Source organism: Podarcis cretensis (assembly GCF_951804945.1).
Source record: "Podarcis cretensis genome assembly, chromosome: 16".
NCBI classification, from domain to species: domain Eukaryota; kingdom Metazoa; phylum Chordata; class Lepidosauria; order Squamata; family Lacertidae; genus Podarcis; species Podarcis cretensis.
In genome coordinates this window covers 25,508,516-25,522,867 of record NC_137186.1, presented here as the reverse complement: position 1 = coordinate 25,522,867, position 14,352 = coordinate 25,508,516, and the positions used below count along the sequence as shown (strand labels likewise).

The following is a 14,352-nucleotide window of genomic DNA, read 5'->3' as shown; positions in this document are numbered from 1 at the left end:
GGACTACAATTCCCTTCATCCCTGATAATGGGCCATGCTTGTTGGGGTTGATGGGAGTTACAGTCCCAGAACATATGGAGGCCACAATAGTGACTACTCCTAATGTAGCTCATGGGAGAAGGTTCTTCTTAGGGCCTTACTAAGTGGACATCCCTAAGGAAAATGTCCTGGGTTGAGGGCCTTCGTCATATGAGGCCCTTCTCTATGTGCCCGCTCCACTCCTAGGTTTGGCAACAGGAGTAGGGGGCTTTTCAGTGGTGGCTCTCGGTTGGTGGAATGCTCTCCCCAAGGGATGTTTGCCTGATGGCACTACAATTACATAGCTTTAGGTGCCAGGCAAAAAGCATTTCTTTTTTGGCAAGCCTTCAGTTCTTAATTAGCTGTGGCCTCCTTGAGCAGGTGGCAAGTTTTACTCCTGCCTTCAAAAAGAAGGTTGTCTTTTAGATTTTTCTTTTCTTTTTCTTTTATGCCAGTTTTAATGTGTGTGTTGCTTTGTTTATATATTGTAGGTCATTTTGAGTTACCTTGGTTAAGAAATGACCAATAAATTTAAATAATAATAATAATAATAATAATAATAATAATAATGAAACACTCATGCTCACAGCCTACCCCAGGCTTATGTTTCTCATTTGTGGTTGTACCAACTTGGATTTGCCTGCTCTCTTGCTGCCATGTCACAGATTTTGCCCGATTAATAATGCACACTTCTACCAAGGTCTTGTTTCAATTTTCTGTAGCGTATCAAGCACATATTGCAATGCTGCCAGGGTGCATGTACTTGCTTGTCAACATTTGGCAAGTTGTCCGCTATAAATACTATCGCAGCACATTCTTGAATTTTTGCAAAGGCAAATATAGCTGCACTTGAGGACATTAGCTACGCGGGGCCAGGCACAGCTGGAGGATTCCTTCAAGGACTGCAGTTGGCACGAAGGACGTTTCTTAAGATGAATTATACAAAATAGTTCCAGACAAAGTCAACGTGCTGCTTATTGGGGTTCTCATTTCAGATGGCTATCTGAGCTCTAAATCATGCTGCTAAGTTCACTGACATTGTGCTTGTGTGAGATGCTGTTCTGTAAGCAACCCTACTAATCGAAGACCCACCCAAACATAAAGCATTATGAAACTTTCCATGGAATATGATTGGTTAATAGGTTATGGGTGAGCTAGAGGAGTAGCGGCACTCTCCTTGAGTGAGAATAAAAAGGCTAGTTAGACTCTCTTTTTTCTGTTCATCTGATACACTGACAACGCGACAGGAGTCAAGAATACAAGAGTCCCACCTGCATTTGGCCAGTGGGAAAGACTTCTGAAAATCTCCATCAGTTGCAGAGATATTGACTTCACTGGGAAATATTTCAGCTGGTCTATTGGGTTAAATAAACTGTGTCTGCACTCTTTTGCATTTCCTTGTTAACAAGGCGTTTTACCTCCCACACACCAAATTTGCTGTAAATCATGGTGGCTAATCTCTTGCTGAACTACAACACACCTGGCCCTTGGCCATGTTTGCTGGGCCTGATGGGAGCTGAAGTCCAACGCCACCTGGGAGCCACAGGTTTGCCACCCCTACTGCCCAAAGAAGGGTGCTTGTCCCAATGCATTATTGAATTAAGGTTTTCAGCAAGCACTATAGAAAGCCACACAGGAAAGAGGAACATACAGCTGCAATTCAGCAGTGTTGACTGATGCTTAGAAATGGCAGCTCTCGATATTACCAAGTGTGGCGTAGTGGTTAGAATGTCGCACTAGCAACTGGGAGACCAGGACTGAACTCCTCACAGAGGCATAAAGCCACCTGGGTGATCCTGGGCCACTCATTGTCTCTCAGCCTAATCTACCTCACAAGGTTGTTGTGAAAATAAAATGGAGAGTGAGAAGCACATGTCCATTTTGAGCTGTTTGGAGGTGTAAATGTAAAGATGAGTATAAGAACAAATTGCTCTGGGCTTCCTGCATTTTTCTTACTTTCCTAGCTACAAAGTTCTGCCTATTCAGAAAAGGGAAACCAACATGATCAAGGAGCTGGAAAAACTCCTATATGAGGAAAGATTGCGGCATTTTTATTTATAGAAAGAACGAACAAGAAGCTGCAAAACAGAAGTGTATACAATTATCCACGGAGAAAGTGGGTAGAGAAAGGTATTGCTCTCTGCCTCATAGCACTAGAACTGGTGGATATCCAAAGAGGTTGAACATTGGAAGATTCAGGACAGGCAAAAGAAAGTCCTTCTTCCTGCAGCACTTAGTTTAACCATGGAATCAGCTCCCACAATAAATAGTGACAGCCGCCAGTTTGGGCAGCTTTAAAAGAGGAATACAGAATACTTGGAGGATACGGCCAACTATGGCTACTAGCCACAATCGGCATACTCTGCCTCCACAGTCAGAGGCAGTTTGTTTCTGAATGCCAGCTGCTGGAAAAACTAAGGGTGTGGGGAGAGTGTGGCTGCTGCTCCCAGGTCCTGCTTGTGGGTTTCAGGCTAGCCACTGTGAGAACAGGATGCTGGACTAGATGGGCCACTGGCTTGATTCAACACAGCTCTTCTTATGTTATTATGACATTCTCAAGTCTTTGAAAACAAACCTGTTTACATTTGCTACTCAGCTCAGGGAAAGGTCATTCTCAAACCAGTATGCAGTCTCAATAGTTAATGCTGGCAATTTGATTAGCAGCAAAGCAGTGTTCTCTCACCTAGTGTGTGTGTTAAATGGGAAAATAGCTTGGGGCTCCGTTCTGTACAGGAGGTTTTTGATTTCCAATGCATATGAAGTGTTGACCAGGAACACTTTCTCTATAAAACATATTAAAGCCCTGCAGGACACAATATGTATGAAAGCTTGCGCTGTGTTCTAGGAATCCTGCCTGGAGAGCGAGGATTTTCACCTGAAGTATCAATAGAAGTTATTAAAGGCTAGATAGAGGTAAGTTGATATATTTATTTCTGATAAAAACTTTTTATTGCTTTTATCTATCATGTTCCTGGACCTAAATACCGTATTTTCTGCCCTATAGAATGCACCGGCCCATTAGGACACACCTAATTTTTTTTGGGGGGGGGGAATAAGGAGAAAAAATTTACCCCCCCCCCCAGCCACGGGGGAAGCTCGAGCTTTTAAAAACGCACATACCGTAGTTTTTAGAGGAGAAAAGGATATCTGCCCAAAGCGTAGGGCGCTCTGCTTCAGCGCGCCCTGCGCTCCGGGCAGCAGGCTGCTATCCGCAGCCTAGGGAGCCCTGCGGGAACTCCCGCAGGGCTCCCTAAGCTGCGGGTATCTTCCCGAAGCTCGTCCTATAGGGCGAAAAATACGGTACTTCAGCTATGAAAGAAACAAGATCATGAACTCACGGAAACAAATAATTCATGGGGAAATTAATTCATGGGAAACCCAAACTGGAAGAAAGCTATTGCAATTTGGTCCTGCTAGCAGGGCTTCCAGAGGAGAAACTGGTTGGCCACTGCAAAAGCAAGATACAGGGCTAGATAGGCCTTTGGCCTGATCCAGCAGGGCTCTTCTTGTGTTATTGACGCAGGGATGCCCCTAAAGCTGTCAGACAGAAAACATTCCACAAAATTTTATGCTCTCACAAATTACACTAGGTGCAAAAGCAATAAAAGGAATACAATCAGTAAAACCACATTCATGTGAGATACCTAGATAAATAATATAGTAGCAGAATCAGGCTTAAAAACTGACTTTACGCATCACATCTCTCCACCTCTAAAATCCTGACAAAAGATATGCTTCTTCACCTGTCACATTTGTTTTGGTCCTAAAGTTCATCGATTCTAATGGTTCTATACTCTAAGTAGGACTAATATCAGATACAACCCATAGCCACACAAGAGTGTAGCTGTTAAGAACCATTTCTACCCCAAAATAGAGGTGCAGGGATGCAAATTCCCCTTGACTTCTCTCTATCACAAACAAAATCCATTAGTGGTATATGGAAAAAGCGATCAGCCACCTGAAGGCAGGAAGTTATAAAACTGTTCAATGCAGTCATCTTACAAATGCTGCTTATTCCATTCAACAGGCTTAGGGAAGCTTACAACACAGTACTAAAAATATAAGTATCAACAGAATAAGCCACTGCTCCACACCAAGCAAAGCCTGAATAAAAGCAGCTTGAAATGTCTGGTCTATGTTATAAACCTGTCATTTCACAATATAAAGTGGATGGTTTGGTGCGAATCCAGAATCTAAGAGTCTGTGATTGTTTCCAAGTAAAGTGCAACATATTTTTCCACCCACTGATCCAAAAGTGCTAACACATGAAGCAAAGCAATGAGTAAATGAGTAAGCTGACTTGAGCAGCAACTTGAAGATGGAGTAAAGTCACCTGACAACGTTAGCCAACCTTACCTGTGCCTGTTATCCAGACCTGTGCCTGTTATCCAGACAACCCAAAGACCGCAGACAATTTTATTGATTCTGTTCAGTTTTAACATTTGTTGCGGATGCCACAAGAGCACTACATGAACTGAAAGGCAGGATATAAATATTTAAGCAATAATTTGTTATTTATTTCCTTTCAGACTTTGCCTATAAAATACTCATTTGGCTATTTCACAAAAGTAAACTAGAAGCATTCTTCATTCAAGATGTTTTTGGAGAACCACTGCCAACATGCATCTGGGAAGACAATTTTCCTGTTGTATAAGAAGCCTTGCGTTCCCAGCAGCCGTCACTGGTGCAACAGGAAACAAACTTGTATTTAAATACTTATATCTGACAAAAGAGTGCCTATTCTTCTCACACTAAGCAAGAAGACAGAACAATACCAGAGCTCTTTCCAGCCATTGCAACTTTCTACTAAAGGCCTAGAAGACCATAGTGTGGAAATGACCACAACTCCAAAACAAAGTTTCCAAAAGCTGGACCCACAGCTTCCAGCCTAACCTTTCAGATTACAAGAATTCAGAAATTCATACAGCATTAAATTGATTGAGTAGTACAGTTTTACCCTGGAAGTCGAACGGAATCCATTCCACTTCCAAAACATTCGGAAACCAAAGTGTGGCTTCTGATTGGCTGCAGGAAGCTCCGGAAGTCGTGGCGGACATTCGGCCTCCAAAAATAGTTCGCAAACTGGAACACTCACTTCCAGGTTTGCAGAGTTCGGGAGCCAAAACATTCAAGAACGAAGCTGTTCGAAAACCAAGGTACGACTGTACTCATTAGCAAATTAGGTTAAACTAAACCTAATCAATAATTGAAAGCAATTCTCTTCTTAGGCAAGAAATTAGCATGGCAAAAGCATTATCTGCGGAACCTTCTATTCTTATCAGAGAGAGAACTATCACTACCATCTGAATTTCATGGTCTTTGTCTCCATTGTTTATAACCCATTTTTCCTCTGTGTGCATCTGGCCAAGTGAGCTCTCACCCAAAAAGCTTTATGCCACAGATCTCTTGTAAGCCTGTTTTTGCAAAAACAAAAAATACCCTTTCTCTGGAAATTGATCACAAAGATATTGCTAACTATTCGCTCCCGTCTTCCCCGTTCTCATTGTATCCTCCCCCCTTTTTTCTTGTATTTGTTTTGTTACCCTGCCACTCCCCTCCCTTCCCTGTTTTCCCAGCTGCTGAAGCTTAGACCATAAACTCCTGCAGGCAGGAACTAGTTACTTCTTGTTACTGTTATTGCAAAGTGCCTTCACCTGAAGCGCTAAAAACACCAGGAATTTTCAGGATGATCCCTCCACTAACACAACTGGTACTCTGACTGCAGCTACTAATTCAACAGACAAGAGACCTACATTGAAGGCATGTTTTACAGTGTGGTGGGACACACTACCACATGCTGCTTGTAGAAACTGCACTACTCCATCTTTCATTTGTCACAATTCAGACAGTAGCTGAGCATGCAGGCAAACACACACAGCGTTAACACAATTTCCCAAAAAGGTATAGGAGCCTGCCTTATACTACATCAGATCACCTAGCTCAGTCCTGTCAACACTGACTGACAGCAACTCTCGTTTCAGTCAGGGGTCGTTCTCAGACCTACCCGGAGTTGCTGCTGGGGACTGAGCCTTGGACCTTTTGCCTGCAAAGCACACGCTCTAACAGTGAGCTGCCTACAACTCTTCCCCTATCAAAGAAGGCAGCTTTATATGGAGTCAGGTCATTGGCCCACACAGCTTTGCACTGCCTACACTGAGTGGTAGCAGCTCTCCCAAGATTTCAGAAAGGGAGCTTCTCCTAGCCCTACCTGGTGATGGCAGGGATTGAAACTGTGACATTCTTCATGTAAAGCAGGTGCTCTACCATTGAGCTATGGCCTTTCACTATACTGAATCCTGCATTGTAGGGGGTTGAAATAGATGACCCTCGGGGTCCCTTCCAACTCTACAATTCTAGGATTCTATGAGTCAGACACATTGGCCCATCTAAGTCAGTACTGTTTGCACTGACCGGCAGTGATTCTCTGGGATTTTAGACAGGAGTCTCTCCTAGTCCTACCTACACAGGCCAGGGATCGAACCTGGGACTTTTTGCATGCAATTCAGATGCTCTGCCATCGAACTAAGGATCACAGATACACTCTGGGTGGCAGGTTGTTGCTCGTGAGTTTTTGGGTGTGGGAGCATCAGCAGTATTCGGAAATCAACTGAGTTATTGTAGCAGCTGCACAGCACCCATGTCACACGACCAAGACCCCCTCTCTCGAGTGCTATACTTTAGACAGTCAGCGTTACCGTAATACTACTAGTAACGGGCCACGTCGACTTCTCCTACCCCCTAGTCTGCGGCAGCGCAGTACTCGCGCCCCCCACAAGCGCCTGCCCCCCTCCCTTCATCAACTACCACACTGCCCCTAAAGTTCGCGCACTCACAAACGTTAGCAAAGGAATGCCCGGGCAAAAAAAGTGTACCACGGTACCTGTAGTAGCTGAGCAGCCCGTTGCTAAGCACGAACCAGCGGCGCTGGTAGCCCTTCAGGTAGTTGGTCCACTTGAAGAGCCAGCCTTTGTACGTGTCGGGCCCGGGGCCGGCCGAGGTCGGGGTGGTCGCGGGGGTGGAGGGCAAGGGCCCCTCGAGGGTGGTGGCGCCGGCCAGGCTCATGGCGACGAGGAGGGCGGGGGGAGGAGGAGGGCGGCGAGGGGGCTGCTTGCAGGCCAGGCAAGGAACGGCGCTGAGCAGGGAGACCAGCCCGCGGGTGCCGGCGCTGCACAGCGGCGCGGCTGCCTTCCCCATAGGCGACGCCGCCGCTGAGGCTGCGCCCGGCCGCCCCTCCTCCTGGCTGCTTCGCCTCAGCGCCGCCGCCAGGGCTAGCGAGGGGGCGGGGCCGCGTGACACGTGACGGCGGCAAGCCGCGCCCCTCCGCTCCTGGCCATGTGACGCGCCACCCCACCCGAGGGAGCGGCGTGACGCGGCCGCTACGACAGCGGCGCCCCGCGTTCTGTTCTTTCCCCTCTCCTACGGCGAGGGCGCCGAACGGCTCCCGGATCACGTGCGCCTTGTCTGCGAGGCTCGTCGGGCTGCCGGAGGGTCGGAGATCTCGCGGGAGTTGTGTGGAAGGCGGGGGACGGGGAATGGGAAGGGGGCGGGGCCGGCAAGGCGCCAATCAAGGAATAGGGATGGGGACGCCGCTTGATTAGAATAAAAAAAGGCGGGAAGCTGCTCGAGGCTCAACGGTTCGCTGTCCAGGTGGAGGCGCCGGCCGCCATTTTGCCACGCTGTTACCTCAGATGACAGGGCGGCAAAAGCTTCGTCTGGCGACGTGGCCAGGACGACGCAAGGGAAAGCTTATACAAAAATAAATAAAATCGTTATATGTTATTTATTACTCATTTATATATAAAGAGCCCTAAATCCAGTCAGTTTTAAACAAGACAGTCGCTGCCCTCAAGGTTACAATCTAGAAAAGGGAAAAGGAATGCAGCCTGGAACGGATTAATCAATTTTGCATTACTTTCTATGGGAAAGCGCACCTTGGTTTTGGAACGCTTTGGTTTTGGAACAGACTTCCGGAACGGATTAAGTTTGAGAACTAAGGTACCACTGTACTGTAATCTGTTCTGGAAGACTGTTCGACTTGAAATGCTTGACAACTGAGGCACAATTGCCAGTCGGCAAAATCCGTAGAAAAAAAGTGGAGAGATGCGTCTCAGAAGCCGTTCAACTTCCGAGGCACGTTCAAAAATGGAAGCATTCACTTCTTGGTTTTCGGCATTTGAAAGCTGAAACGTTTGGCTTCCAAAGCAGCATTCAACAACCAAGGTTCCACTGTACATGAAACACACATCTAAACTGTGCTGAACTGTCACTCCATCCAGAGGACACCTGACTGCATTTTCTCACACAGTTTTACAGTTCTGCAAAACAGAGGTGTGGTAAAACGTGTATGTGGACATCTGCCGCTTACAGATGTTGTTGGGGGATCTCATCAGAGAATCCTTTGCTAAGGCTGCATCCTACGGGTCAGGTAGCACAATGTACCTGGAGCTATCCATGGTCCTGACTGCTGATCCCCAGAGAATGCCGTGGCCGAGTCAGCAGGCTTGCCCTGCCCTGACTTGTTGTGTCTGGGCTTCCTTCCACCTGAATCTGTCCAACTCAGCCTGCCTCACCCCTTGGGAGCCCCAAGTCCCAGCTACAGGATTGATGCAGGAACTGAAGGCCAGTCGGAAGAAACAACTGCAGGAGGGGTCACTGTTGCTTACAGTAAGGGGACAAAAGGAAAGGAGATTGGCACAGTGCAAATGCGCCAGCAAAGCCCATCCAGCCCGGGTGTCTTTAATAGAGGATTAGACAGATTCATAGAGGATAAGCCTATTAACAGCTACTAGCCACAATGACTATAGTCTGCCTCCATGGTCGGACACAGTAATGCTTCTGAGTATCCGCTGCTGGAAGCCACAGGAGAGGACAGGGCTCCTGTGATTGGGTCCTGCTTAACTGTGAGAACAGGCGCTATACTAGATGGCTCATTGGGCTTATTCAGTGAACTTTGCTTATTATTTTATTTGGCACATGCTGACCTGCACACTGCTTTGGCCCACCTGCAAGGCTCATTTAGGTCTGACCTGGGAGCTAGGACAAGTCAGGAGCAACAACCATTATGGTTCTAGGGATAGGGCTTCAAACCTGCAAGTGAGTTGGTGCCTCATAGGAGTTGTGGCCACCATATCTCCAGTCACCTAGGTCCTGCACTTTCCTTTCTTTCTGGATGATCAAGGGACAGGAAGAGACTTCACCCAGAATGCTGAAAACAGACAAGTCTTTAGCAAGAACACTGCAGGCAGGGTTTGTGTCTAGTACAGGCATTAGCAGAATGAATTGTCAGGCACTAAGAGGCAATTTGCAGTCAGTCCTGGTGCTGTCTTTTAGTGTGGACTTGAGCCAGGATATCCATAAGCTGGTGGGAGGCACCTGAGAGAACAGAACCATTATTGGAAGGCAGTCAGCGGTCCAGTTTTCTGTGCAGGTGTGTGACATGCACACACAAAAATGTGTATTCTGCTAGCAGCCTGATGTGATGTCAGATGAGAAAATTCAACTTGCCAATCTCAACTCAGTTGTGTACAGACCAATTTTACCATATGAGACTGCGCCTTTAGCACAGATGATCATTGTAGGCAATATCTTCTTGTCTTAATCCCTTGCAAATGTATGTCACAGAAATGAATTAGATCTTTATTGCTTTTGCAAGTCAGGTGTCTACATCTTTTGGATGCTTTTCAGATGGAAGCCAGTTTGTCTCTAGAGTAAACATAAAGGACACCATTCATTGCCTCAGTTACAGATAGGTAGCCGTGTTGGTCTGCCATAGTCAAAACAAAATAAAAAAATTCCTTCCAGTAGCACCTTAAAGACCAACTAAGTTAGTTCTAACTTAGAACTAACTTAGTTGGTCTTTAAGGTGCTACTGGAAGGAATTTTTTCATTCATTGCCTATTCAGCTCATCAGACATCTCTGCTGATAGCTGGCAGCATCTTTTGGCCACATAGAGAAATAAATAAAAGAAGTACTTATTAGTAATTTCTCTATGTGAGTGGTATAAGAGGATTCAAGTTCAGGGATTCCTAGAGGCTCACCACTGGAGGGCTATTGCTGCTTGCACGACATGAAGAGGAGGGTGCTAAATTGTTTGTATGTCTGGCAGATTGAGAAAAGACTACATCATCAAGGGGTTTTATTTTAAGGAAGAAAGGATGGTAAGCATAGATGATACAGATGTATACATTTATTCATGGTGTGTGCCAGTCATTGTAGACATTACTGAGCAAGATGGACCAATGGCCTGACTCTGTATAAGGCAGCTTCCTGTGTTCCTAAGACCAGCTTCATCAGGCATCTCTGGCCCCTGAACTGTTTCCAGTTAGTCATTATAAGAACTACTTTTTTACTTTAAGAAGTGCTCTTGGGTTTGCTCTCTTCCTCTTCCATCCCTATACTTCTTTCCTTGTGTGCCATGTATTTTACGTTGTAGGCCTGCAGACAGCGACAGTTATATCAGATTGTTTGTAAACTGCCATGGGAGTCTTTCTGACTAAAGAGCAGGGTACAGACACTAAATAAACCCAGGTACTTCTGTCTCCTTCATCGTGTGCTATGCACAACCTTGGCTGCAATGCAGGTAGAACTGGTGTTTGGGAATGGGGGTGTTGTTTAGTGCCTTGCAAATTTTGCCGACCAGCTGCACACCAGAACACCAACCTGCAGAAAAGGACCCCACAGACCCAGCATGTTCCATTTCAATGCACTTTCCAAATGCATCTTCTTTTGCAAATATGCCCCCCCATGGTCACAGGCTCACCTTAGGCAAGTCACTATTTCTCTCTCAGCCTTAGTCAATCAACTATCTGTAAACAGGGAATAACAGGTTGCAGAGAACCAAAAGACCAGGACAGTCCAAGACATCATGCCGCTTGAGGCAGAGCAGCCTGGTGCCCCCTCCCACCCCAAGTCAAGTTGCAAAGCATCCAAGGCCAAGCTGAGGTATTTTAGCACCTGAGGAAAAAAAATCCAAACCAACCCACAAGCACCTTTCCCCCTTCCTGTCAGTAAGAATACAATAATAATAGATGGGTCAATAGCTAACAATTTGCTACTTTTACATAACACCCAAAATCTGCCGCTGCTTTTTGCCTAATGGTAAGGCTGGACCTGCAAAAAGACTGTAAAGCCCTCTGAACATTTTTTAAAAAAAATACAATTAAAGGCCTACAACAGAAACATTTGTGCCACATGAATGCTGTGAAGGCCTTGTATTAACTTTAATTCCATTATCCTAATGAGACAAGCCAGCAGGAAAGCCTATGGGGCAGTGGGGGGGCGGGGCGCATGGGTCTTTTTCCTGATGATTTTCTGTGCCAAGTGGAACCATGAAGCCATTCCTCTAGCTCATGGTCACTCAAGTTACCTAAGCCTGTTTTGCTGTGGCAGGTTCACATTTTTCCATCCTGTGACATCCTTGGCCTTTGTTAGCTCCGGCAGTGCAAAGGTTGAGGTGTGGGCTTTGAGCCAGGCCCTCTGGTCAATCTTCTCCAGCATTCTCTGGTAGTGGCCATATTCCTTCTTCCAGCGGTTCATTTTCCTCTGCTGGTCATGCACAAACTTCTTCATCATCTGGTCAAAGAGATTGCCCATCTTCCTTTTGCTTTCTTCAATGTGCTTGAGCTTTAAGAAATCGGAAGCAACTGTTAGCAAAGTCACTTAAATAAACACAGACAAAACTCCAGAGAGAAAAGTCTTAATAACACTCTAAGCAAGCTGAACCAAACCGGTGCATAATCTGAGGATTAAGGAACAGAGAGGTTCTGTCTTTCTCCATTCATGGAAGAGAGACATATAACCAAACATACAGAAGGAAAAGCCCTACAAACTACTCAGCCAATCAGAGCTTGTGTGTGAAATTCATGCCACTCTACCTGGTCAGAAGCGGGTTTGTTGTGCTTGAACACAAATCCAGTTGTGTAACCTAGGGGTGCATTCAGTCATGATAAATATTACATTAGTTTTCCTGATTATAATGCTAACACTCCTTTTCCGTTTTCTAATGCTCCTTTGATGTTACAGTAGCTGCTGTGTTATGGAACTGTGGCTTTTTGACCGATACACCGGCAAATCATGCTAAATTTCATCCACACCAATGGGCATGGCATGGCACAACCATGCATGTCACTGGATAATGTCATTAACACACACACCCCGCTGCCGCCACCCTTTCCACATGTGTGTGCTCCTTTTCCCCCATGAAAAGAGCAGGAAAAAAACATATGCAGTATACTACCCCAAATTTCATTGCTTTAATCCCACAATTTTCCAGGTAAACTGGGGGCTGCAAACACATTTTGGGGGGCTCAAAAACATGGAAACAAAATGCCCAATATGCACTGTATTCCATTAGTTTTCCAGAAGTGGCTTTTGCGTTGTATGAAAGCTCAAATATAATGCTGAAATTAACAGGGAAGTGCTGGGGAAATGGGATAAACCGCTGTGCGAATGCAGCCAAAGTATTCCTGGTTCGGGAGCCACGTGGAGCTCAGGTAAGGAGGTCCAATAGTGAGATTTACGGTACCTTGATATCGTGCACTCTCTGGACACTGATGTTGTCACGAATGATCACCTTAGAAAGATGACTCTTGGGTAAAAACCTCTTTAAAACGGCTTCACTGCCACTGAGTAAACTGCATGGGAGAAAGGTGCCTGGTTAGAACCGCATTTGCTACTGCCTCCCTCTAAAATTAAGAAAGCCTGTTGTGTAAATACCACCAATTTAGGAATATCCGCCTAGCACTTTATTTCATACATTTATATACCTCAGGGAGCTCAAGGCAGTACACATGGTTCTTCTTAATCCCAATTTTACCAACACAACAACCCTGTGAGGTAGGTTAGGCTGAGAGACAACAACTGGCCTGCAGTCACCCAGTGAGCTTCATTGTGGCTGAGTAAGGATTCAAACCCTGGTCTCCCAGGTCATAGTCTGGCACAATAACCATTACACCACACTGGCTCTTCACACTGGTGTATTCTAGGAGCTAGAAGGAGGCTGAAGCACATGCAAGTTAAGTTTCCATGAGCCAGTTCCTCCTGCTCACTGGATGAAGGCTGAAATATTATGTTATGGAAGATTTGAATGTGTTTTTATCTTTTTCCTGCAACACTGATATAGCTGCCTTCTTATTTTTGCAAGCCTCTTTGGGGGGGGGAGCAAATAAACATTTTAAGATTTAAATAAACAAGGCAGTCTCTGGTTCGAACCTTGCCTTTCTAACCTCGTAACCTAAAGAAAAGTCAGGCCTTCTTTCTTTCTTAGTCTCAGGCCCTCTGCAATATCTGAACGATATTTATACTGATATACATTGCATGGTTATTGTAAGGATTTCAAGAGCATATGCAAAGTGCTTTGAAAATGCCCATTATATAAGGGTGTTGGGAGATCTGTTTCTGGGTCACTAGTTTTTTGTTTTAACCAATAGCATCTGTTATACGCACCACAGAGAATATTATTTTTTACATACACATAATATAAAACTTTATGTTTGTGGAAAGACAAAAAAAAAACCCCAACCCTCTTTCCTCTTCTTTCAACGAAAAAACTCTCAGAGAAGCTGAGTCACAGGGTATGCCTTGCAACCCCTAAAGGAGACACATAAACAAGCTTTATATGTGAGGAACAACAGACAAACCCTTCTTTCCTCGTGAAGCAAAATAACTCTGCAAATGCTCAAAGGCGTGTCACATGTTCTTGCTACCCCTGAACATGGCATGCAATTCATGCAGACACAAAGGGGGGAAACGCAACAAAGCCTCTTCCCTCTTCTGTCAGGAAACGAAAGAACTCTGCACATGTTCAAGGGCCCTTCATCGGGACTGTGCAATATTTACATTTGCGAAAGAGGGACCCCCCCCCCAAAAAAAACGTATTTTCCCCTTTCGGGGAGGAAAAAAACTCTGCACATGTTCAGAGGCAAAACTGGGCAAACTCCTGATTGAGAGGGGAGGGTGTCACGAGTGAAGCCCCTCCCGTACCTCCCTGTGCCCAAAAAAAGTATTTTCCCCTTTCGGGGAGGAAAAGAACTCTGCACGTGTTCAGAGGCAAAACGGGGCAAACTCCTGACTGAGAGGGGAGGGTGTCACGAGTGAAGCCCCTCTCCTACCTCCCTGTGCCCTGGGGGGGGGCTTGCCCCGCTCCCCCCATCCATCTACCCCCTTTACCTGAAAAGCACCAGCACTTGGCCGCCGACGTGGGGCTGGAAGAAAGTGACCACGGCCGGCGGGGCGTCCTCGGGCTTCCCCGCCTCCATGGCGCCTCCCCTGACCGGGGACTGGACCGGACTGCGCTGAGCCATGGCTGGGCAATGCCTCCCCGCTGGAGGGAGCGG

The 14,352-nt window shown here is 46.0% G+C and overlaps 2 protein-coding genes across 3 annotated transcripts in view; both read right to left on the bottom strand.

Annotated features, from left to right (window-relative positions):
• The window catches only part of OSBP2 (oxysterol binding protein 2), a gene marked incomplete at its 5' end in the record, with an annotated part of 154,075 nt that extends 146,840 nt beyond the window's left edge, over positions 1-7,235 (bottom strand). The window contains one exon of one of the 2 annotated variants that reach the window (XM_079956592.1): positions 6,899-7,235. In XM_079956592.1, the coding sequence (XP_079812718.1) occupies positions 6,899-7,212 (314 nt within the window). The remainder of the gene's footprint in view (positions 1-6,898) is intronic. The other variant, XM_079956593.1, reaches the window with a different exon arrangement.
• A 3,979-nt stretch (positions 7,236-11,214) lies between these two features.
• LOC307205025 (uncharacterized protein C5orf52 homolog) lies at positions 11,215-14,334 on the bottom strand. Its single transcript, XM_079957296.1, has 3 exons — positions 14,186-14,334; positions 12,543-12,651; positions 11,215-11,641 (listed from the first exon to the last, which is right to left on the bottom strand). The coding sequence occupies exons 1-3, from the start codon at positions 14,317-14,319 to the stop codon at positions 11,381-11,383; spliced, it is 504 nt and encodes a 167-aa protein (XP_079813422.1). The 5' UTR covers positions 14,320-14,334; the 3' UTR covers positions 11,215-11,380.
• Between the last annotated feature and the right edge of the window lie 18 nt (positions 14,335-14,352).

What these genes read in the sequence shown, in the direction of transcription:
- LOC307205025 (XM_079957296.1), bottom strand. Translation starts at nt 14,319, where the DNA reads ATGGCTCAGCGCAGTCCGGTCCAGTCCCCGGTCAGGGGAGGCGCCATG. An exon ending in CAAGTGCTGGTGCTTTTCAG is followed by an intron (nt 12,652 to 14,185) that starts GTAAAGGGGGTA and finishes TCTCCCATGCAG; the next exon opens with TTTACTCAGTGGCAGTGAAG. An exon ending in AGAGAGTGCACGATATCAAG is followed by an intron (nt 11,642 to 12,542) that starts GTACCGTAAATC and finishes GATTTCTTAAAG; the next exon opens with CTCAAGCACATTGAAGAAAG.